This window comes from Bombus vosnesenskii, unplaced genomic scaffold (assembly GCF_011952255.1).
Source record: "Bombus vosnesenskii isolate JDL3184/JDL3185 unplaced genomic scaffold, Bvos_JDL3184-5_v1.1 scf7180000016274, whole genome shotgun sequence".
NCBI lineage: Eukaryota > Metazoa > Arthropoda > Insecta > Hymenoptera > Apidae > Bombus > Bombus vosnesenskii.
In genome coordinates, this window is record NW_022884343.1 from 524,669 (window position 1) to 549,365 (window position 24,697).

The following is a 24,697-nucleotide window of genomic DNA, read 5'->3' on the forward strand; positions in this document are numbered from 1 at the left end:
ATCTCTTTCGCTACACGCTTTTGTACCAGTTGAAATTATGAAATGATTTACTAAAAACTCGCGAAAGTATCGTTGTATTAAAACAGCCTTAATGATATTTTCATCAAATGTTCCACAGCTGATCAATTGCATATATGTTTGTTTATACATTCCAAGAATAACATATACGATTTCATATTATATATTATTCCTATCACATAATAGTGATCTATTTACAGTTATTTTATTATCAAAATGAGTTCCACATATTATGAAAATTGAAACTTCATAGTATTGTTGTAAATGGCATTGTAGATATATAAATAACCTTAATTGTACACAGCTATTTGTTTTTCAAACTGGCTTAAAATATCTAGTATTGTTAATGAAATATTAAGAAATGATTATTGTACTGTAAAATGTCGTATCAGGATTCTCCGTTTTCGACCATGTATGGTCAGGACGATTATGATATTGATGAAGACAACGACGAGTATTTGGAAGATGACAGAGATGCTGAAGAACAAGATGAAAGTGATGAAGGTACAATTAATTCGTTAAAAATATATTTTTGTAATTAATACTTTTATAAACAGGCAATTTATAAAATTTCTAGATACTGAGGAGGCAAGCGAGACAGATCTTGGCAAATCTGAAGAGTATACAGAAATAAAGGAGCAGTAAGTAAATAAATTTATGTCAATTCTTTGATCAATGGTGAGTTACATTCAGATTTTTCAGAGTTTATCAAGATAAGTTAGCTAGTTTAAAGAAACAACTACAGCAGTTAAAGGATGGCACACATCCAGAGTATAATCGAAAATTAAAACGCTTGGAAACCCAGTACAAAGAAAGGTTCGCATTAAGTATAATATTCATTTTGAGTGGAATTACTATGTAATTGTTCCTTTAATTAAATTGTTTATTTACAGATTACGATTGAATGTAATTTACCGTGATTATTTGACAGAATGGGTAGAACGGGACTATATATTAGAAAAAAAAGCAGCAGTGAAGGAATTTGAGGAAAAGAAAATAGATTTAAAGGAGAACTTATTAACAGATATGGAAGAAAAACGGAAAATGATTGAATCTGATCGACACACAATGGAACTCACTGGCGATTCAATGGAGGTATAAATCTGATACAAATAGCAGTTTCACTCTTCGTTATATTATATATTTATTTTTCTACTTATTAAGGTGAAACCTGTAATGACAAGAAAATTACGAAGGCGACCAAACGATCCTGTACCTGAGAAAGTAGAAAAACGGAGGAAACCGCCTCCCGCGCAATTGAACTATTTGTTAGATGAAAAAGAGATAGAGAGCGATTTAAAAGCTATTAGTCGCGGTAAAGTACTGACCACTATTCGAAAACCAGGTACTGACTAAAAATTTCAAAGTAATGTACATGAATTAACTGGGAATCATTATTTGTAGCAATACTACCACATTATAATACAGTAAACATGCCTTCTCAACATATTCCTCCACCCTCTGATACCCCAATAATAGAGACTAGGATAGAAGATGGCAAACTTCTACATGAAAGACGATGGTAATTTTGATTTTTATTTTTGGAATTATCTATCTAAATCAAGAAAATTATAGGTTCCATCGTGGACAACCAGTGTACGTAGAAGGAAAAGATTTAACTAGGTTCGCTGCAAATATTTCGGCGATAGGAACTGAAGCTGTATGTAAATGATTATCAACAAATTCATAAAATTTCTTGCTTTTTATTATAATCTTTTTCTTAAATTATAATTTCCTCATTTTATAGATATGGGTGAAGAAAGTTTCGGATGGAAGCAAAGTGCGTATATATATATCCCAATTAAGTCGAGGAAAAATTTCAATCAAAAGAAGAGCATCCTAATGACTATCGTAAAAGTATTCACTGTTACGGGTATAAGTGTTCAGTAATTGTTAAACTTGTGATACATTAGACTTGTAGTTTATTGAAGTTCTATTTTCTGGATTCAATATAACTCTTACTGTACTTGTCTTTTGCCACCAATAAAACCAGATCTTCTGATGATACTGTATCGCCATGTACATCCATATAAAATAAGAGAAGAGCAACAGAGACATCATAGCTAATAATAAATAAGTTGACCATCGCGCTGGTGGAAAGCTATCGTAATTATTTTTGGCGTAAAAATCGGCCGCGACTATACAAATGTAAGAACATCCTATCGCCATAGGCGTAATAATAATGCTCCGAAGTAAATCGGCCTTCAAACTTCGAACATACAATTGATGTTGCTGTTGATTAAGACACACCCAAATTAATATAGAATGTAGAACATGGTAACGAGGAGTTCGTCTGATCTCGAACTGGTGTCCACATAATTCGCAGCTATTTCTATTACTTTCCTCTAGCCAATGTTCTAGACACTTCAAATGGATTGCACCCATGGTTCCCTTGAAAAAATTTAATTCGTTTTATTTTTTAATTTCCTTGGAATATTAAAAGTAGCGATGATTAGCTAACCTTACACTTGCAGGGATATGTAATGGGTAATTGGTGAGAAGAATCGTAGCAAATACGACAGTGTGTCGCCTCATCAAGGGATTCATGTAATTTCGCTCTTTTATTCGAATCATGTTTTGAATTATTGAGTTTTCGTTTTATGGTCAACTTAATACCTGTATTTTTTTGATTTGATTCTGCTTCGACTTTTGCTATAATTTTTTCTAGGACACTTTCCACGGAACTCCTCTGACCGATCATTATAGACTATTTTTAGCTGTTTAACCTGAATATTTGTAACATATTCAGAAGAAGAAAAAAGACGAACGAAAATTAATTACATGATTATTTCAGTTTGCAATTATTATTGCTGTTTACGTTATTTTATTATGTTATCGAAAAATGAAATTCGTTAACTCCGATGATAAGATTTCATTTATTTTCTCTTGTTCGTCGTAAGTACTCCTTAAAATGAGGATTATGAACAGGTGGTCATTTACAAACTATCTTGTTACATGTATAAAAACTTGTATTACATTACGAAGAATACAGTTAAGTTAATCAAGTAAAGTAATATTAATGAGATAAGTAATTATATGTGCAGTTTGTAATTAATCACTAAACTATGAATAAATGTTTGTCACTCGGCCATCATATCCACACTGGGGCAGTCTTCACCTATATTACTTGGAGACGTTTCTAATTCTCCGATTTCGTTAGACTCGCTATAAATGTAAATTTCGTATAACACATATTTCTACAAAAATTTCTGTAACAAACTATTTACCTGTCTAATGAAGGGTCATTGCTGAACATTTCAGTTGGAACAGTAGGTGGTGCTTTCTCTGGTACTAGTTCCAAATAAGTCTGTCGAGACTCTAGATGTCTTTCTACTTCCTCTGGTGTCATATGGCCATCTGACATCAAAGACATTGGTACTACATTATTTGATGATTGTACCTGAAATATGAAATATCCTAAATTAACTGTTCCTTTAAATTACAAATAGTTACTTACTATAGGTGTGCTGTTTGATTTTGTTACTTTTGGAGTAGGCTTTTTCTTTTTGCTTGTGTTGAGTTGAGACTTTGTCACTGTTGGCATATGATGTGGTGTATGATTACTAATTCCCATTTCTATCTTTTTTCTAGGAATAGAACAAAGTTGATACATAAATACTAACACTTTCCTTTTAACTAAAGTTTTTTCAAGTACCTTTTTGAAGTATCAAGGCGAGTAACTTCTTCATCAGATGATTCAGTTTCATCACTTTCACTGAATGAGGCATCTACTTTCTCATATTGTAATAATCGATCTAATAAAAAACTCTTGTCCCTATTTACTTTAAGTAATTTTCTTTGTGTAGATCTCAAAGCTTCTTGAAAACATTCATTTTCCTGAAATAATTATCAAATAAATTTGAAAAAATAAATCAAATAATTATAAAATAAATTTATACCCAACATATATATAAAAATACTAGATACACGTACATAAATTAAAAATTTTAATTTTCTCTTAAGATTTCGATACTGATCCTTATAGTTAGGCACTTCCTCCTCTGGACTATCATCGTCATCGTCCTCTGCATCTGCATTGTTGTTTGCAATTGAGCGACAATACCATTCTTCCAACATTGATCATCTGCAACTAAAAGCTAATAAATGTCTCTATTATTCCATTTAATGAAGTGTAACAATAAAATGTTTTTGATATTGTTTGTTTCTTAGAATGAAATCACCTTAAGAATATCATGAAATCAATGAAGTGAATAATAAAAATCTTATAAACAAAATAATTTACAAATGAAAACATTCTTTGTTAGGTAAAGGAGTATAAGTCAGAATTATTAATTTTACAAAGAAATATTTGCAATATTTAAAGATCAATGTAGGATTAGGTATTAGATTTTGGATATATTATTATAATCTCAAGTAACAGAGTGGGAAAGAAGTGAAATTAATTCGTATTATTAGAACTGTAAGCAAAAGACAGCAATGTAGAAAATATTAGCATATTTATCCTGTCGACCAAACTTTGACTTAAACTCTTTTGCCCATCCACCATAAAATTGTCAAATGTTTTAGGATTTCAGAATGTCTGAAACAAGATCCTGTGGGAAAGTGACATTTATTATGCAACAATCTGATATGTATACAATTACAGCTTCCATTTCAAAAACTTTAGTGTTTTTGTCAGGGAACGAATTAATGTTACTTTGATGCTGTATAAGGTTAAGTTCTTAAACGATAGAAGATAAACTGAAATATTTCATAGAAAACGAACAGATAATCGGCGAGGACAATAAAGTTTGACTTGAAATAAAATTTCAGTAGTACCTACGCAAAACTTTAGAATGATTTTTCGTATGTTGCGATTAATCGAGACGAACAATTATTAGGAAGATAAATAAGCTGTTTATGACTGGCTTTCATTCTGAAATCGTGACTTCTTTATCGATTCTATAGTAACTTTGAAATACTACCATTCGACAATAAACATTAAATTGAATTTTCAGATACAATTTGACAAATTCTTCTTTATAGGAAATATAAATAATTTTTCATAACTTTCGTGAATTTAATTAACAATTTCTTGATTTTACAGTAATTAGCTGTAAAAATTACAACATTTTATTTCTATTCTTAATATAAACGACAAATTTGTGTAATTGCTGTAAGTTTACGTTTCGTATTATTGCACGATTTACTTACTCGATATGAACGATAAAAAAATATATAAATGTTAATATTTAATGAATAATGTGTGTCATATTTTAATAGCAAATTTAATATCGAATTAATGTACAATAATGAAAAAATAAAAAATTAAATTACAAAAAACGAAATGATGGTCTTTTTTTAAAATAAATTTGTACAGAGTAAATAAATTACTTTGAATTTAGCGCGATAAAGAAGTTCATAAATATTTAAAAAATAGTACAATTATTATCTCTTATTCTTTTTTTATGTATTAAATATTAAAACTTTAAGGAAAATAATAGCCATCAATGCGCTATGTTCTAATTAAATCCAATGAGTTTCGCATCTTCCCAAAACTGATTGTCTATGGAATATGATTAAAATTGATAAACTTATATGGTCGAAGTTTTTAATTTTTGTATAATAGTTCTTAAGTTAGAAATTGTTAAGTGTTATCATCATAGTTCAAATTAACATTTCTAATAAGTAAGAAAAGATTACTATATTAAAAATGGGTATACCGAAGTTCTTTCGATATATAAGCGAAAGATATCCTTGTCTTACTGAAAAATTGAAGGACTATCAAGTAATTAAAAAAAAATCTCATCAACAATATTCATCCTTCTATATTTTTCTGTTCTTCTATATTTTTATACTTTTTTGTTATTTAAAACTTTCAAATTTTAATTTTTCTAACTGAAATACACAAATGATATATGAAATAAAATGAATATATATCTCTGGATGTACTATCAATGTAAAATAATGCTATTATTTACAGATACCTGAATTTGATAATTTATATTTAGATGTGAATGGTATTATACATGATTGCTCACATCCGGACGACACGGATATTACATTCCGTATTTCAGAAGAGACCATATTCAAAAATATATTTCGTTACATAGAAGTATTGTTTCGTATGATCCAGCCTCAGAAGTTATTTTTTATAGCAGTTGATGGTGTGGCACCACGTGCGAAAATTAATCAACAAAGAAGCAGACGATTCAAGACTGCGAAAGATGCAAAGATTCAGGATGATAAAGCAAAGGTTAAGGGTACAATTTTACCCAAAGAAAAAAGATTTGATTCTAACTGTATAACTCCAGGAACGGTTTTTATGTCCAAACTTGATGAACAATTAAAGTATTTTATTACATATAAGATATCAACTGACAAACTTTGGCAAAAGTGTAAGGTCATATTCAGTGGGTCCCAGGTACCTGGAGAAGGAGAACACAAAATAATGGACTATATACGTTATATGAAAACACAAGCAAATTATGATGTAAATACAAAACATTGTTTATATGGTTTAGATGCAGATTTAATAATGTTAGGTTTATGCACGCATGAAATACATTTTACATTATTGAGGGAAGAATTGACATTTGGTAAAAAGCAAAAAAAAGTTTGTTTAACACCAGAAGAGACAAAATTTTGTCTGTTTCATTTATCTCTGTTAAGAGAGTATATAAATCACGAATTTTCCTCATTAAAGGAAAAATTGCCTTTTCCATATAATTTGGAAAATATAATCGACGACTGGATTTTAATGGGATTTCTTATAGGAAATGATTTTATACCACATCTGCCAAATTTACATATTGTACATGGCGCATTGTCTGTATTGTATCAAGTATATATGGATGTAATGCCTACATTAGATGGTTAGATAATCTAAAACAGAAGAAGCATGTAATACGGTATGTTTCATAAGTTTCTTAAAGTAGTCATTTCATTTCAGGTTACATAAATGAAACAGGAACGTTACGATTAGATAGATTTGAAAAATTTATGGAAAGACTTAGTCGTTTTGACACATTGCAATTTTCGGAGTATTACGCAGATCTAAAGTATCTCGAAAGTAAGACAGGAAGACCTCTCACTGAAACTGAGAACTCCAATGACAAAAGGTCAGGAAGCAGTGAAGAGACTCGTTCTCCAAGGAAAATGCAAGATAAGGAATTCGATGCTTTACTTAGATCTGCCGCGGATATGGTATTTACTTAAATTGTACTTAAATAATCATATTTACAATATTTACTCTTTAACAGCAATCTAATGCAGTCAACAGGAAAGTATGATGATGATGAATTTGGTGATGATAAATCAGATTGTGAAATGTACACTATGGAATTCGTTCAATGCAAAAAGGATTATTATATAAATAAGCTAAAATACGAAAATATAGACGAGTAAGTGTAACTAACAAAGATCATGTGACTCAACTTCATACGTTTGTTAATTGTGTCTTAAATGATGTTTTAGAAATTTTTTACGTTCACAAGCTGAGGGTTACGTTAGAGCAATTCAATGGAATTTAAATTATTACTATAACGGTTGTTGCAGCTGGTCGTGGTACTATCCACACCATTATGCACCTTATATTTCGGATATAAAAGATTTTAAAGACTTGAAATTGGAATTTGATTTAGGGGAACCATTTTTACCGTTCGAACAATTATTAGCCGTGTTGCCATCTTATAGTAAAGACTTATTACCGCCAGCATTCCAAACATTGTTAACCGAGGATCAATCTCCTATAATTAAATATTATCCGACGAATTTTGAAACAGATTTAAATGGCAAGGAGCAGGAATGGGAAGCTGTAGTACTCATTCCATTTATAAATGAGAAAGATATAGTAGACGGTGCGTAAAAATATGTACATTTTCGCTTATCAATAAATTGAAATTACTAATTGAATTTTTGTAGCAATGGCGCCTCGTTATCCACAAATAACTCCGGAAGAACGAGCAAGAAACAAGCATGGTCCAATGTGTTTGTTCACTTATACAGAAGAAAATTTAGGTGCTTATAAGGCACCTCAATATTTTCCTGACATTATTAATCACGCAAAAGTTCAACTAATTAATCGTGAGGACATTGCCGTACCTCAGGAAAAATTAGTTCGGGGCTTGTGTCCTGGTGTAAAGTTGGATGTATATTATCCTGGTTTTTCTACTCTACAATATATAGAACATACTGCGAGTTTAGAACAAGCCAAAGTAAATTGCTGTGGCTGACAAAAGTATTCATACACTTATTATTATGTTGTACATATCGTACATATTATATAAAATATTTTGAAATTTCATTAGCACTATAATAAGACACGACTGCCATCATTATATTAGCAAAAGTTAAGCCATATCTGAAAATATACATACAGAAGTTGCAAGAAACCTACTGCAAACTTATATTTATCAAACAATTAATATACAGTATAAATAGCCATTTCAATTATGTAATAAGTGTTAAAGATAGTCCTATGAATAGTGTTATTATAATATAGTGTAATATTGTTTAAATATTTTTATGATCTTTGCAAAATATATATATAAATTTTCAGAATGGTTTTACATCTTACCAATATAATCATGATAAATGAATGTTACTACAGCGCTGACGAAATTTCAAAATGCTTCGTTTAACACAAATAATATATTCATAAAAGATATCGACAAATGTATGAATACTTTTGAGAGTCACTATATCTACAATCTTTTTACTCTACATTCTTAACTATATTGCTTTATTTCATTGACATGTTCTTGCTTATAGGTAAAGGTATTCCAGAGACAATCACGCCGAGAAAGTATGATTCTCCACATAAAACCACAGTCCAATATTGACTTAACAACCATAGGTTTGAAATTATTAGGTAAAACAGTGTACGTGAATTGGCCTCATTTGAAGGAAGGTTTGGTAATCGGTGTTTCTGAATCGAGCAGGAAGATGAATTCGGTTAATCAGTTTGACAACATCAATGAAACAGAATGGAATGTGTGGAAGAAACGTATAACAGAAATGTAAGTCAACTAAAATTTGTCATTTAACGCTCTGAATTCTATAGGAATTATTATTTGTAGGTATAAGGATCATCTCGGAGTGGATATCGGAGATACGAAGTTTTTAGTTCATATACGACTATTGGTAGGCAAAAAGTACATCTTTGACGCTCAAGGAAAGGTGAACATCGAGAAACACTGGACCGAAATGCCAACTTGTTATGCTTATCAGACTATAGTAAAAGATATCACAACCTACTGTAATAATGTACAATCATACAAGACTGTCAGTGATATCTTTGAACCAGGAACTGTATGTTTCATGTTGACTCATCCATATTATGGAGCAATGGGAAAAGTACGTCATATAGAGTAATTAGTCGTATTAGTATTATTAGATGTATAGAGTAATATGTCGTAGAGCAAAGATGTGATTCTTTTTCTACTAGATACATGAATCCGCGATCTGTAAGAAGTCGGGCAGAATAAAAGTATCTGTAACAACGATGCGAGAGCCGTCGTTTGAAGCGATCAAACAGATTCAAGCAGATCTCCAAACCCAATATATGCACGGCAGCGTAGCTTCGCAGAGGTTAGGTATAAGCTCCTTGCTTTTAAGTAGAATTACCGGCACGATTTTCGTAAAACAATCCTCAAATGAACTTCAGCAAGATGATGTTACATATAATATCGGATTTAATTTAAAGTTCAACAAAAAGAACGCGGAAGTAAGTGCATATATATATATATTTTTTCTTTTTTATAGATTTATCATTGTGTGTATAATTTTAGATACCTGGTTACACTAGAAAAGGGGAACTTGGTCAATGGTATTACAGTCCTAAAGCTCTCGACTTAATCCGTAGCTACATGTTGAGGTGCCCCACTTTGTTTGAGCGTTTAGCTCAAAATCCAATCACATGTATTTTTAAAGAAGAAGATCTATTTACTAAAGGGTAATCAATAATTTTATTAACAATCAATCTTTGGTGAGGTTGACAACCATTAAGTCGTGATATTTCAATACTATAGTTCTGAAGAACTAACCGATACAGTGGCATGGTTGAAAGATCAACTTCATGGAATAGAAAGCCGTGCTTGTGGCAGGGAAATTATCGAGAATACTATAATGAAAAACCTTGAAGAAATAGTGGATGCGTATCTCGAGTCACCAAATAGCATTGGAAAAATTGTGGACATACAAGTTCAACCATATTTGCTTTATACACCTACTTTGCGTATAACAAACCTTCCACCTGATCCAAAAACGCAGACTCAGCTATTGGACAGAATTTGCTGTATTAAAGATAATTTCACGGTACCTCTTGGATACAAGGGAACTATAATTGGAATACAAAAGATGGAAAATACGTTGGACACTATGTACGATGTTTTGTTCGACAAACCAATCATAGGTAAGGATAATGTCTATTTCTTGAAGCGGTAAATTTCAGCAATTTGATTTACTTCGACATTATCTTTAGGTGGATTTAGCATAAATGGATCTTCTGAATTCCGCGCGTATCGTTTATCAGTTCTTGATTTTATAAATATCAGTTATGGGCAGAGAATAGAGCAGGGTAAAGGAACACAAATGAATATAGAATCCACAGAGCAATGGAAGAACATCATGGCCATCAATCAGGACGCTCAATCGCGCACAAATGCCAGCAATGTTATATATAGGAACGAAAAGCATTTAACGGTGGAAGCACCAATGTCACCAAAGTCATGGTCTACACAAAAGAATATAGAGGAAATTCCGAAGAATCAGCTGCCTCATAAATTCAAGCAGTATAACGCGCAGAACACTGTAAGCGTTCGGAAATCGCATAAACCAGTAGCAAAAAGTGTACAGCTTTCTCAAAACGTGCCGAAGAAGCTGATGGCAGAACCGACATCCGAGTTCCAGGCAATATGGAATGAATTGCATAAAAAACAGGTTATTTAATTGACAATTTAAATATTTTAAGTTGTTTTTAAGAAATTAAAAAAGATCTTAAGTTATTACTCATTTACTAGGAGCTAATCAAAGCTGTGCCACAAGTCGAAAATTCAGTAAGTATAGCTGTGTGGTATTTAGCATTTTATTAACAGACTATTACCAATCATGGTATTTTAGCTACAAGATCCTAGTGCTTTCTTAAAAGCAGTGTTAAAAATTTCCGATGGAAATTCTCAAGAACCTGTCCACCCTGGAGTATCTAAAACAACTAAAAGTTTAAATAACTCACAAGAAGAAAAGAAGGCATTGGACACGCCACCTTTAGTGCAACAAATGTTTGATGTAAGCATTTATTTCGAGTCTTTAACATAGGGATAAAAAATTAAATTAAATTAAAAAGGATTAAAAAAGAATTGTTCCATTCCAGCATGCTCGACAGAACGACAAGGCGCCAACTTGGTATTGCTCACAATTACTGAATTACTATCAACTCAGTGGAGTGGGAATGCCTCGATATAGTTATTTTGGTGTTGGAGATAGTAATTTGATCCAAGCACATATTCTTTTACCGGATAAAAGAATATTTGTTGGAGATCCTTGTGCGAATCACGAACAAGCAGCAGGAAGTGCTGCAAAGAAAGTTTATACAGTAATTTGAAGTTTTATTTGAATATCTTCCTACTTTTTTTATTCTTACTCTATTTGTTGATTTTTTGACAGGAACTAAAATTAGCTAATTTATTGCCAAATATGAAGATACCTTTACCACCCCCGCAACATTGGTACTCTAATCCCCAGAACAGTAATTGGCCACAGAATGTAAGGCCACCACCAGTACCATATTACCCTCCAGAACCTAAGCTTCTTCAACTTTTCCCTGATTGGGTTCAAAAGGACCATCATCGCGTACCTGGACTTCAAGAAACGCCCAAGCATGATAAACATCAGTATAAGCATCATATTCAATCAAAAGTAGAACGAACTCATAATCAGAAGGAACCAAAGGCAGAGACAAAGAAGTGCACAGCTTTCGTACCCTTACAAGCACAAAAGAAAAGCAGACACATCACAGCCAAACAGGCTGTAAGCAAAGACAGTGCAAATCAAAGTGCCAAAGACAAACCTCAACCCACAGTACAACAGAAGGGAAAGGAAACGCCAACGAAGGTTTGTTATCAATATTTTTTAAAACAATATTTATTCTCAAACAATTATAAATATTCATTTCTATACTAAATCTTTCTAGACGATAAAAGTGGAAGCTGTCAGCACGACCCTTGAGAAGCAGAAACCAGTGCAGAATAATTCACATCAAGTACAAAATACACAGACCGTAATAAAGCCTAAAAAGTCGCGAGTTGCGGCGAAATTTTGCATATCAACACAAATTGAAGAAGCCAATCATAGTAAAAATCAAAATTCAGGTTAAAGAAAAAGGAAGAACATTTGGTAAACAATCGAAAGACATTCTGATGCGCTTATCTCTCTTTTACATTTCTTTTCGATATTGTGTAATAAACAATTCCAAACAAAACGAAGGTGCATGTGTGCAAATGGAAAAAGAATCTTCAAGGATATTGAAGTAGCATGTTTGTAATACTCAATCATAAGTAACTTTTATTTTGGAATTCTCTTTTTTCCGATTTTGTAAGCATATCGACAATTCAAATGTAAGTCATTTTTATTTTGTAGTTCCCTTTTTTCTCCGTTCTTTTGTAAGCATATCGAGTTGAATGTTATACATCTGAATGATGTTGAAACATAGAAGTTAATTTGTAAGATTGATTTAATGTGATTTAGAAACAACAAGATAAATGAATATTTTATGTTTTATGTTGTGTGGAGGTCGGTATTGAGTATTATGTAGGTTACAGTATATGAATTCTATTAAAAAATGGAAATGATTTCTTTGTAAACTTTTAAAACGCACTGATTATGGACAATGAATAAAAAAAATCGATGTCTTATGTAATATACTTCTGTTTATCACTTCTCCTTTCACTCATTATATATTCTTTTTAAATATATGCATAATTTTTATTTAAAATTGCTTGTTATATAAAAGATAAACATTACCATTCGCGGTAAAAGATATAATACACAGATTATAATAGCATTTACTCAATCGAGCATGATTAATTACTTTTCGTTACTTTCCCTTTTGCTTTCATTGCTTACGCGTCATTACACTCCAATTAGTCGCAGAAGGTAAATTTTGCAGGCTAAAATCTTGCAATAAATCGCACATCCGTTTATTCGTTCGTTCTCGGAGGATATTTTTAATGAAATTCTCCTTTTGTGTTTGCGAAATTTTGAATAAGGCACCATGTTTTTCAAAGGCGACACGAAGCCACTGTGCTGTCCATTCTATGCATGTTTTATTCAATGTCAACAAAACTTCCGCGTGAGGTTCTAGGTATCTCCGTGGTACTTGTCCTCCTATTATTACGAATTTTTATTATATAGTTATTTGACATTTTTCAAGGAACAGCTATCTATTTACATACCTACACACTGTAAAATTACGTAAACTAACTGTTGACCAATTGGTTGAACGAACGTCTGTAGGTGCGGACTTTGCATAATAGCATGTGTGAGGAAATGTCCGGCCGCCTTAACTGTGCCCGATTCTGGTAACGTTAAACAGTCGATTCCTGCATTTTTTAAATTTTGATATTACAGATTTCCGGATTTAATAATCGAAAATATATCAAGTTATAAACTAAAACTTACCACATTGCAACATTTCAGGAATTTGTTCCGGAATCTGTAACAATAGCCTGGTATTCTTTTTGCAAATTTGAGCCAACAACCCAAGATATGCTTCCATTAATTCTGCCCAATCGGATAAATTTCCATTTACGGATCTGCAGGCCCTGACGCCACTTAGCGTAATAGAACTTATGTCCGCGAAAACGGGACCTATTACGTTATTCGGATCTCGTCCAAATAATAGGACAAGTTGTCGAAGAAGATTTAAAGCTGCGGGATGAGGCCAATTCTTGTACGAGTTTGCCAGAATGGGAAGTAGAGGTCGAGCATCTTCCTCAGGATGCAACAATGACATTAGGGACTTTTGGGCGCAGATATACATCTCTTCTAGCGTGAAATTGTCCTGTCCCCACTCGGGATGAGCAACGATTTGACTGAATATCGGTAACAGTCCATCTAATACAGCCTTTCCAATAGATCCTTCTAATGTAGAAAAGAACATGGTGGCCATTTTTAATTGATTCATTACTGCACCACGTGCCATGAACCAAGGTTGTTGTAGTAATTCTCGAATTTTTATTATACATAATCCTAGTGTAGCATCCAGATGAGCTAATTGTTCGTCAACAGAGGGCAAGGTATTTAGCAACTTGCCAGCTGCATACATCATTCGTAAACCTTCTGCGCATCCCGGAGTAACGTTTGGAAGAGTTTGTTCGATAGTGTTGAGAATAGATGGAGCAAAAGGTGTGAGTTGCTGTTCACATTCTCTAGCTAAATCTTTCAAAGCCATAGTAGCAAAAGGTGCCGTTACTGAGCCTCTTGTCAAACCTAAAGTTACAATTCGAAGCACTCTCTCTAGCCAAGGATCCGGATGTTCTCCGATCCATTCTGCATATGCTCCCATTGTTGAACACGCACATGCGAGTACCTAAAAACATAGAATCAAATCTTGCATTCCATCTATGATGAAGTAAAGTAAGCTTCTACATATTACTTTTTTTGTAAGTGAATATAAAATTGCAAAATATAATTAAATTATGCAGCATTTTAATACTAGAGAATTTGTTGTACCTCTCCAGGATAATGATCATATGGGATATGACTAAGAACCAAATCCATTAAAGCAGGAATGTAGTGGGATTCCTCAATACCAACGCTATCGGCTACAGCCTCAAAAGCGTGCAACGTTGACTCTACTTCTGTCCACTTCTGTGAACTGTTTAACGTCTGACTTAATCTCTGTCCGAGAAGCACTAGTAAATCTTGTCCTAATACTCTATAACAATAATCTAAAGCATCTGCCACATCTTGTCTGTAACACCTGAAAAGTTCTCTTTCATCTACATCTCCTGCTTCGTTGTGAGTCAAGGGAAGTGTCGACTTTCTTAATAATGCTTGAGCTAATCTTGCGTAAATGGGTTTTAGAATCAGCAAAGCACGACTCTCGTAAGGTTGATCGAGAGTAGGGAGATAATCCTGCAAAGCGTACCAGAACCCAAATGGGATAGAACTGCGAGTTTCATTCGTGGGATATCTTCCCTCTTGTTCTGAACATTGTAAAAGTAATTCAATTAAACCTTCGACTGTCCATTTCTGCGTATCATTTCCTTCTTCCACTAAAGCATTTAAAAATGTTCTACTGTGAGCCTCTCCAATTGCAGTTAAAATTTCACAAAAATATTTGTCACTGTATTGTCTTGCCATGGTTACCAAACTATGTGCCCATTCCCACAATGTTTGTGGTCTCTTTACAAGTTCACTATGGGTTACTATCATATTTAAGCATTCTTGAACTACTTCCCAACCTCTGGGATTTTCGCCATGCATTGTCCTTTAAAATTATTTATCATTTTGTCTCATTTATAAAAAACATGTTTGAAATATATATACACATACCTGGCTGGTGCATAATATGCTGCAGCTGTTAATAAATGGGGGTATATTTGCCCTGTTGCCTCGAGGGGAAGTTGACCAACTTTAAGCCAGGATAATGCACATTCCATAGCTAGTAAGTGCATATCTTTATTAACGTATTCAGAATTTAGATTAGTCATGGAAAAAACTTCTTCTAACAACCAGGTTGTCTTATACCAGCTATTTATTATACATTTGTGTAATTTGGCTCTTCTTACGTCATGTCTTCTTTCAAACTGATTACATTATTGAACATGTTAATATAATATATAATATAAGACTACAAAAACTATTTATGTATATATCTTACCTCTACAGGTAACACAGAAAGCGTGCGTAACAATAGTTCCAACATAGGAAGAGAATCATAAGACAACATCCGTGTCAATTCCTCTACAACATTTTTATCTTTATTATCATTATCTGCAACTATACTAACATTTGCTACGTATCCAGCTAACTGAAACCATAGAATTCGTTACTTTATTATCTCTACAAGTTAAATTAAATCAAATAAATTCAAGTAGGAGATATTACCGCTTGACAAAGTTTAGACAGAACAACCTTTGGCATGTCTGGCTGCTTCATAAAGTTTATTAAACGCTCCTGTAGAACAGGATATTCACTCTTGGGCACTTCATCCCATTGCTTGGAAATTTTAGCATGTAACGTGGTAGCCGCATAAAACTGTGCTTCTCTTGACTATGATAAAAATGAGGACTATTATTTCCAATAAGATACCAATATCCCATGGAAAAAGTAATATATTCCATTACCTTAGAGGAATGAAGAAGATCCCAAACAAAAGTCCAGGCTTCTGGAGAAGTCTGAACTTTAAGCAACCATGAGTGAACGTCGTTATTTCCCTCCGCGTAGAACTGCTTCACAGCTTGGTCGATTACACTTGCATAATCCATTGCAAATTATTTATTGGTCTGATAAATAATCTTATAGTCAATAATTATCTAAAAGCCTAAACTTGGTAGGATTCCATTATACACAAATAACGATTTCTTTCGTTCAATTTCATTGAAATTTTGTATTTAGTTCGTTTCACCGTATCTATCGATAACAACTTTTCTATCATTTTCTTTGTAAATCATTTAAAACGTGTTAAAATTTGTTGCATGTAAAACTACTTAATCCCTGTTTACACGGTTTCCTTCGATCGTTTTAGAGATCTCACAGTTGCTCGCGGAAACAACATCCTTCGTTGTCGATGACAGCGCTATTACGTGTTTAAAAGCAATCCAAAACTTTATATCCGTTTTTCAATCGAGAAAGAAGAAAGCTAAGAAAAGCTTTGATTTGAAAGAGGCAGCTGGAGATTGGCAAAAAAAATCCTATATATGCCTTTCTTATGTATTTTAAAGGTACGTAGTGAATTTATACATCAAACGAATCCATGTGAACACGCAATAACATAACTTCAAAAGTTCGACATATCAGCACTACGTTGTATAATATGTATGTGTTATAGACACCTTGCCGTTACACTTATCAAAATCCCAGAATTTGGGAAGTTTAAATGTTTTAACCATACGACATAATCTTTATCGGATTATTTGAATTATTATGTATCATAACCTCTTCATTATGTTGTCATTACTTCATTGTTAATTTTTATTTTTATAGAAAATTCTCGATGAATGTAAACTGTCTTCCTCATGAAAAAGCTACTACTATGGATGATTCCAAGGATCTACCTAGTAAAGGTATAAATAGAATCTTATTACTCTTTTGATACTATTTAAGATAATAATCGTTATCTATTGTTAATGTGTAAGCAGTAGCTCTTGTAGAGCGTAACATTCAACCGCAAGGTATTCCATTAAATGATCCAGAAGCTGTGGGTAAAATCTCTCGACAAGATTTAATTGCATTGGCAACGGAAATAGAAAAAGCAGACAACTTTGTTAAAGCAAATGCCTGCAGCAAATTGCAAGTGATTGTAGACCAAATAAGGCACCTGAAAAAACAAGCTGAAAATATTCTCACAGAAGCTGATTGGAACATGAAATTACATCATGTTCCTTGTAATTTTGTAAAACATCCTGGACAAGTGTATCATTTGTACCAAAAAGAAAGTGGTCAGCTTTACTTATCCATGATTAGTCCAGAAGTAAATAAATTATGCTTTTAAATAATTTCAGAATTAAAAAAGATATGTGAAAAGTCCAACTATTTTATATTCCAGGAATGGGCTATATCAAATTCTGGACCAGTTCAGACTTACAAGGGTTCCTACAGACTAGAATATGATCATTCATGGACATCTTTAGAAGAGACTGATAAGAAGAACAAGGAAATGACTATATTGGCTCAACTTTGGTCCAATATTTCAACAAATGCATTGAAAAGTATTGATTTAAATGTAAATATGTAAAAATGATATGTAACATATCTGTTTTAAATAAATCATTCATTTGAAATGTGTTTCCAACTAAAATTTAAATTATATTTATTACTTCCTTAGATTAAATATATGGGGAGGAACTATGCATGTGCGTTCTACATTACCATTTTACATAATTTATCAATTACACTTTTCATACTAATTCGTAGAATACTACTATTTTCGAGAAATTAAATGTATGAGAGAATACAATTTCTAAAAAATGATGTATATATTATACACATTCTGTGTTTAATGAAGGAAATATTTCATATATTAACGAACTACGAAGCAAAGATACAGTTCTATCAATAATCGATTCTTCGAATAATACTTTCTTTAGTGTGAAAAATATCTCTATTATAGTCATATAAAGGCATACTAAGTTTCTCCCTCCTTGATCTTATACGCGAGAATAAATCAGTCGTCGTATCTAAGACAATTTGTTTCTTACAGTAACTGTGAAAATAATAATCTGATTCTTTCACTGTTTTCTTTGCGCATCATGCAAACGATTACTTTGGGGACATAAAATTATCGTATAAAGTAGTATGAATGATCGATGAACACTCAATTTCTTCAAGGTATCTGTGGAAGTTTAATCTAAAAACGGTCGAAAGAACTCAATGAAGCAGCACAGACTATAACCATGAAACACGGTGATTTTACTTCGATTTCTTATGATGGCGTATACGTCATGTTGTGTTCACTTTATGTGCTGAAACAGACCAATTTTTCTTGTTAATATTTATAAAAATTATAGTCACAGTTATCATTATATATCATCTAGTTTAGTTCTTACATGGTAATGGTATTCTGACTGGTGCATTATCTTTCACTATGCATTCGTGTGTTTGATTACGAAATAGATATTGTATTAACAATTGTTTATCTTCTCCTACACATGGATCATAAAATCCTGGCAGTTCACTCTGCAATATGGGAACATACAATAATTTTATTTTTTACAAAAAAGAAAAGATACATTATTTTTAACTAATTTTACAAAACATACCTTAGATGCACCATGAAGGATTAACTTTGAATTCTTTACCAAACATTGTAAAGGGATGGTTACATCTATTACTTCGTCTCTATGTATAGTCTGCTGCTCTGAGTTGTACTGATCTCGCTGAGGGTAGACAAATCTTCCATACAAAGCTTTCGTGATAATCAATCCCTTCTTTGATTCTTCCGTAGTTCTTATCCTACTCACGGTGGCTTTCATTAATCTGGTAGCGCTCTCTGCCTCTTTTTGTTTTTCCATCATCCTCGTCTTGTTTACCTCCTTCTCTTTTTCTTTTTCACGTTCTTGTCGTTTTTTTACCATAGGATCTATAACAATCTTCTTCAGCACGACCCATGTCATTAGTGGGATTACAGTAGCGTAGAACATAGTAGCTGGAAGAACCTCATCACTAAGATGAATAGGGAAGGCGTAGGTTTGAAAGGAACGATTCAATTTAAGCTTTAGCATGACTCCTGTTGGCACCCCTGCGGACACGATCGCGGATAATTTAGTGTGTCGCGAAACCTTTTTTTCCGCTCCGTATTCTACGAGCAGTCCGAATGTGCCAGCTCTGTAATTAATAAAATGTTCACGACTTAGAAATATAGAATACATACAATCATGGGTAATAGAATAATTTGTTGACTGATATTCACCTCACGCTGCCACGTAGCTTCATCTCTTTCTCGTGCATTTTATATATGTAATTAAAACTAACGAATGATCGTAGAACACCAAGGTGAATGGAAAACGATGTATAAGTTCTCGCTGTATCTCTAACAATACTGGTACTCATGGAACTTTCTGGACCCGCATTATATGTAAGGTCACCCATTATATGAGTATCTAATTGCATTGTGAGTCCTGAAATTAATATAATTCTTTTAAAAATTACATAATATTTTCAGCAGTCGATATCAATAAGTAAGATAAGGTGGACGAACATACTGCCTATAAGACTAGCCTTAATATCGAATGGAGTGAACTCCAGTATTGTTGCCCCATTGAACAATACTTTATGGGGTAGCATACGAAAACCTTTGAACGATATCATCGGTCCGTTCCCAGCACCGACCTCTAATTCTACCCAACCTTTAGACGAAAGCAAACGCTTCGCTGACATGTTTATAGAACCAGATCCTACACCATTTCTTGTGCTTAATTGACCATACAATGTTACAATATCTTGTAAACTAAGAGGTGCTTCAATAGATTGTGTAAACGACATTCCACTGACTTCTATGCATGAAAGTATATCCCTGCTATATTTTAAAATATAATGTATTTTATAGCACATATATCTGAATTAAAGGTTACAGTGCATTACCTATCTTCAGGATCTTTCTCATATCTGTTAAAAAGGTCTGTTGCGTTGATATTCATTGTGATACTAGTAGTGGGATTCGTGAGGCTTAGTAATTTTCTCTCTTGTGCTTCTCTCGCTAGATATTCATATTCTTCCCTGATTTCTTGAGGTGTTCTAGTACGTTCTACTATTTCCCAGCCTTCAGTTTTCAGTCCTTTAATCCCCACAGTGTCATAAATAGCTCTTTGATGGGGATTACTTAAAACTATAATATATATTATAGTAAGCATTTTACTTTCATATAATATAATAAAACATTAAAATATATTATTCTATATAAACCTTTGTAAGCTGCTTTAGTACGATTAAACAATACTTCTGCTTCTTTCTTGAGCACAGGGTCCACATGCTTGTCAGGATGATATAGTTTGCTCTGTGTACGGTACGCATAATTGATTTCCTCCTGTGTAGCCTGTAAGCAAATATATCATAAATAAAATGTTGTAAAATAATTTTTTATTTTAATAACAGAAACCTTAAAGAAAATTCAATCCTGAAGTGCATGTTTCACTATTCACGCTATAAGAACAGTGACTAAAATAATTTATTATTCCCTTGAAAAAGATTGATTAGCAAAATATAGGAATGTAATAGTACGTTTGAATGATTTTCATAAAGTACAAGTTCATATTGTTTATTATATATCCCTAAGGGAAGCTCGATTACATCAGACACCAAGGAATACTATGTCACGTGGAGATAGAGAAATTGGTCTTCAGTTTCAGTAATTCGAAATGATTCGGTAACTCACGTTTCTCGCAATGTTTAGGAACGTGTAGTAATCGTCCTCGATTAGATGTTCCTGATCGTTGTCATCGTCCATCTCGGAATTTCGACTTTTTCCCTTGTCGACTCACACAAATTACAAAGTGCCAATGCTTTCCCTTAATCTTAGTCTTCTGCTCCTATAGGTTACGAAAAACTCGGTCGAGAACCGGTTATCATTTAGTACTTGCAGCTATCGTCGGATGGTGCCAGATGAATGGAACCACAGACGGGTATACAAGATAGATCTAACATCTTTAGAGATTTCGAATCCTATGTTTTGAAATACGGAGCGGACGTTTAAAAAAAAATCGGACGTTTGTTATGTCCTTTACGATTTAGAGCAATGAGTCTAGAAATTATAAATTTAACTACCAAAGTTGATAAAGACAACATGAAGGTAACAGAAGCAAAAAAATCTGTGTTAGAAATATGTATATAACCTTTTTTGTTACATATCCATATAAATATACACATGTATGTATAATATATACACATATGCATACATTACGTTGCGTTTTAGAATATTTTATAATTTGACGATAACAATTAGATTTTCGTATGAGATAAATTCTATTGTATATCACTTAAAAACTTGTCCATCAACTTACATTTTCTGCTACAACATAAAATGTTATCAATTTTTGAGATCCTTTATACAAACTTACTTAAATATGATCTCATTAAAATGATTTTTATTTTTACCTTTATTTCGCTTATCCACATTATCGGAGAATAATAAAATTTAACTGTTTATGTTTAAGCTTGTTTAGCAATAAAACATTGATGACTTTATGAAGATTTAATGAAAGGTACAAGCAAGCACAAGTTATTATTATTGAGATTTTATACTCATTCCTACTTTCATCTTTCTTCTGTTTGCTTTTTCCAATCTTTTTCGATCGTCTATGTCATCGTGTGTAATGACAGGCAAATGAAAAGCGAGGTAAAACATACCACGGGTCGTACCATAGAGATATAAAGATAGAGTGTGTGAGCAAGCTGAGAAAGCGGTATAAGAGTAGAAAGAGAATGCTGCATACAAACCTCTCATATTCTTGTCTAATAACACATGCACATTCGTATAGAAATAGTAAATAAAAATGTAATCATTGAGTGGTGTCTGTGTTCACTGTGTCTGATTAGACAAGCACAGAAGAAACCCTCTATACAGCGCTTTTTCTATTTCCATATTGCATCCACTTGCACGGTAACATATGACTCGCATACTCTATCTTTATCTCTTTATGGCCTGTACCTCGTCGGTGATCGTACCACAGACGACAGATCAACTGCATTATTAACTTTTAAGGAATCACAAATAATCATAATAAAAAATTGTAAGATTCATTGCAAGTACAATTGCAACGATTACAAGAAATGCCCTCCTTCTCTTTGTTTCCCAAATCTTTACGATTTATCTCCCTCCTTATTGTTTTATTTTCTTTATATATACTAGATAACTTATAAGTAATGCAAAATTGCAAATTACATACAATATTACAGTAAAACTTTTTATGGTCCTAGTAAACTCTTGGCACTAATAAATAAATGTCGATTTATTTTATATGGGCTCATCTATTAAAAGATGGTAGTTTATTTTACATGATCTCCTTTATTAAAATGATAATTTATTTCATATGGTCTGTTTTATTTAAAAAATCGTTGTATTACCCTGTAAAATTCTTTTATATTATTAAATATCTGCTTTAAGCAACTTTAGTACAATCCTAAAATTATTCAGAAAATTATAGACTTCTCTAATATAATATATTTTGTGATAATATTATTGTGACAGTTTAATATGAGTATTTTGTACTCTGTATTGTATTGTACATACTATATTGTATTATACCTAAATAAAGTGACACGAGATCTAATTAAAAAACGAAGGAGTCAACAATTTTGAACAATTCTACGTTTCTATACTTCCCTTAACAAGTTAAGAAGTACATACAACCATGACACAATAGCTTGCAATGCGTTACTGTGGACTGTAGAACGTGACCACGACCAGTCATGACAAACCACCATAAAAAGCCAATAAAATTGGTAGGGAGAGACTGAAAGAAAGGGCAGCCCAGTGTTCCGGAGTCAGTTTGCTTTGACATTCCCTAATCAAAACAAGAATTCTCTTTTTCCTCGTGTTTCCTTACGCTTGTTGGGTCAGTCATAATTTTTAAAGGGTTCGAAGGATTGAGTTTCCTAATAATTTATCGTCCCTTCATAAGCGTGACCTGTTACGAACGATAGGAATTTTTATAGTTTCCAACAGCATATGATAATAAAAATATTAAAAATATTCACCTTATCCTTTGTTCATAATGATCCAAGATAATAAAAAATATCGACGGTCTAATTGAAAATAATTTGCAACAAATTATCCGGAGTCTCGATATATTCCTTTCGATATGATTAGTTCGCATGTAATAGAGTATCGTGCACGTGATAATAATTGGACAGGCAAGGCGCACGTTGTTTTAGTAGCGAATTAATCGCAATCGCCGCGGCTAATGGCAACAGTAACGTTAAGAGGCGAGGAAACAATCGGCCGGATCGGTCGCCGGTATTGTTAAACACGCTCATTGTACTGCTCTAACAATACACTGTTACAGTGACAACATTCAGCCCGGTGAGTCTTAGCCTTCGATCAACAATCCGTTATCACCATTGAAAAATATCCGGCTGTTGTTTTTCTTCTTCTTTTTTCAACTACTTGGACCTAATTGAAATTTTAACTATTCGTTCAAATTTCTTATCTTCAGTCAATGTATGAAATCAATAAGAATCGTAATGTACAAAAATCTAATTATAAATTACGTTGTAGAATAGTTGACTTGAATATATTCGAAGAACATAGTCAGAAATAGATATTTTTTCCAGACTGATTTACCGATGATGAAGGTTCATAGGGGGATAGGTGTATTTCATAAGGGATCTTAATTAATTTCTACTCTTTCAATTCTTGTCCTTGTACTGATTGTTTAAAGAAAGTTTATTTCTTGACTTCCTCAATGCTTGATGTTGGATGTTTATTTTGTGGTCAATGACCACTGGTCGAATATTTCATGGCTTTCATTTCTTTCAAATTGTTTCTAACCATTACCTGCAAAAAGAGGAATACGGTATTAAAAAATCAGTAAAAGAGCCTGAGAAAAGAATTTCATTAATAAAAAAGAAATTAGCTTAAGTATGTTAATTGCAAGAGAGAGGAATTCCAGCAATTAAAAAGCAGCACAAGAACACAGAAAATACAGTTTGAGTGACAAAAGAATGTTATAAGAACATCAGGAATTACGAGCAATTCAGAAGCCACACTGATCAACTCCATAAATTAAAAAGTAAATTTAAAATCAAAAAGCAAATTTTCAGAATATTGTGGAAATTTTAAGAATAACAGCTTTAAAACTTTAAAACGTGATATACAACACGATAATACAACACGAACAATGCACATCAACTAATAGTTACGGTATCTCTTTCATTGTTTTGATAGCAATATGTTATATTGTTAACAGATTAAGTATTATATGGTCAATGGTACGCAATTTAAAACGAAGCAAGAATTTTGGTTGATTAGATGGTCGATGGAAGAAACGTAAGCTCTTCTATTTCACAGTCGTTATCAGCA

The 24,697-nt window shown here is 32.7% G+C and overlaps 7 protein-coding genes across 14 annotated transcripts; 3 read left to right on the top strand and 4 right to left on the bottom strand.

The window, feature by feature from the left end:
- Window positions 1-114: 114 nt before the first annotated feature.
- On the top strand, window positions 115-2,025 carry LOC117242467 (sin3 histone deacetylase corepressor complex component SDS3). The gene is made up of 8 exons (XM_033509159.1): window positions 115-522; window positions 596-659; window positions 721-834; window positions 912-1,113; window positions 1,183-1,363; window positions 1,423-1,540; window positions 1,594-1,678; window positions 1,766-2,025. Exons 1-8 carry the CDS (start codon window positions 399-401, stop codon window positions 1,859-1,861), a joined length of 984 nt encoding a protein of 327 aa, XP_033365050.1. The 5' UTR covers window positions 115-398; the 3' UTR covers window positions 1,862-2,025.
- Window positions 1,702-2,751, bottom strand: LOC117242469 (E3 ubiquitin-protein ligase MARCH3-like). 2 transcript variants are annotated; one of them, XM_033509160.1, is made up of 2 exons: window positions 2,480-2,751; window positions 1,702-2,409 (listed from the first exon to the last, which is right to left on the bottom strand). In XM_033509160.1, the coding sequence occupies exons 1-2, from the start codon at window positions 2,717-2,719 to the stop codon at window positions 1,912-1,914; spliced, it is 738 nt and encodes a 245-aa protein (XP_033365051.1). In that variant the 5' UTR covers window positions 2,720-2,751; the 3' UTR covers window positions 1,702-1,911. The 2 variants fall into 2 exon arrangements, with proteins under 2 accessions (XP_033365051.1, XP_033365052.1); XM_033509161.1 differs by having other exon boundaries at window positions 2,485-2,720.
- A 124-nt stretch (window positions 2,752-2,875) lies between these two features.
- On the bottom strand, window positions 2,876-4,969 carry LOC117242470 (INO80 complex subunit E). 5 transcript variants are annotated; one of them, XM_033509165.1, is made up of 6 exons: window positions 4,798-4,969; window positions 3,952-4,115; window positions 3,674-3,855; window positions 3,476-3,605; window positions 3,246-3,418; window positions 2,876-3,183 (listed from the first exon to the last, which is right to left on the bottom strand). In XM_033509165.1, the coding sequence occupies exons 2-6, from the start codon at window positions 4,093-4,095 to the stop codon at window positions 3,099-3,101; spliced, it is 714 nt and encodes a 237-aa protein (XP_033365056.1). In that variant the 5' UTR covers window positions 4,096-4,115; window positions 4,798-4,969; the 3' UTR covers window positions 2,876-3,098. The 5 variants fall into 5 exon arrangements, with proteins under 5 accessions (XP_033365056.1, XP_033365053.1, XP_033365054.1 ...); XM_033509162.1 differs by having other exon boundaries at window positions 3,952-4,108; window positions 4,802-4,955; XM_033509163.1 differs by having other exon boundaries at window positions 4,802-4,942.
- A 552-nt stretch (window positions 4,970-5,521) lies between these two features.
- Window positions 5,522-12,876, top strand: LOC117242463 (5'-3' exoribonuclease 1). The gene is made up of 17 exons (XM_033509153.1): window positions 5,522-5,746; window positions 5,942-6,833; window positions 6,911-7,164; window positions 7,234-7,361; window positions 7,435-7,817; window positions 7,882-8,174; window positions 8,731-8,978; window positions 9,039-9,315; window positions 9,407-9,685; window positions 9,750-9,913; window positions 9,990-10,372; window positions 10,442-10,899; window positions 10,980-11,015; window positions 11,080-11,244; window positions 11,330-11,551; window positions 11,623-12,069; window positions 12,149-12,876. Exons 1-17 carry the CDS (start codon window positions 5,672-5,674, stop codon window positions 12,329-12,331), a joined length of 4,887 nt encoding a protein of 1,628 aa, XP_033365044.1. The 5' UTR covers window positions 5,522-5,671; the 3' UTR covers window positions 12,332-12,876.
- LOC117242464 (importin-13) lies at window positions 12,867-16,448 on the bottom strand. Its single transcript, XM_033509154.1, has 8 exons — window positions 16,308-16,448; window positions 16,069-16,233; window positions 15,842-15,991; window positions 15,514-15,767; window positions 14,689-15,448; window positions 13,636-14,545; window positions 13,410-13,556; window positions 12,867-13,341 (listed from the first exon to the last, which is right to left on the bottom strand). Exons 1-8 carry the CDS (start codon window positions 16,446-16,448, stop codon window positions 13,070-13,072), a joined length of 2,799 nt encoding a protein of 932 aa, XP_033365045.1. The 3' UTR covers window positions 12,867-13,069.
- A 220-nt stretch (window positions 16,449-16,668) lies between these two features.
- LOC117242471 (uncharacterized protein C1orf50 homolog) lies at window positions 16,669-17,974 on the top strand. Of its 2 annotated transcripts, none has more exons than XM_033509168.1 (4): window positions 16,669-16,904; window positions 17,167-17,246; window positions 17,322-17,653; window positions 17,729-17,974. In XM_033509168.1, the coding sequence occupies exons 2-4, from the start codon at window positions 17,177-17,179 to the stop codon at window positions 17,915-17,917; spliced, it is 591 nt and encodes a 196-aa protein (XP_033365059.1). In that variant the 5' UTR covers window positions 16,669-16,904; window positions 17,167-17,176; the 3' UTR covers window positions 17,918-17,974. The 2 variants fall into 2 exon arrangements, with proteins under 2 accessions (XP_033365059.1, XP_033365060.1); XM_033509169.1 differs by lacking the exon at window positions 16,669-16,904 and adding an exon at window positions 16,948-16,998.
- Window position 17,975: 1 nt separating this feature from the next.
- LOC117242465 (dnaJ homolog subfamily C member 11) lies at window positions 17,976-21,291 on the bottom strand. 2 transcript variants are annotated; one of them, XM_033509155.1, is made up of 8 exons: window positions 21,053-21,124; window positions 20,584-20,713; window positions 20,263-20,506; window positions 19,884-20,197; window positions 19,592-19,799; window positions 18,942-19,506; window positions 18,729-18,858; window positions 17,976-18,644 (listed from the first exon to the last, which is right to left on the bottom strand). In XM_033509155.1, exons 1-8 carry the CDS (start codon window positions 21,122-21,124, stop codon window positions 18,622-18,624), a joined length of 1,686 nt encoding a protein of 561 aa, XP_033365046.1. In that variant the 3' UTR covers window positions 17,976-18,621. The 2 variants fall into 2 exon arrangements, with proteins under 2 accessions (XP_033365046.1, XP_033365047.1); XM_033509156.1 differs by having other exon boundaries at window positions 18,622-18,644; window positions 19,884-20,194; window positions 21,053-21,291.
- Window positions 21,292-24,697: the final 3,406 nt, after the last annotated feature.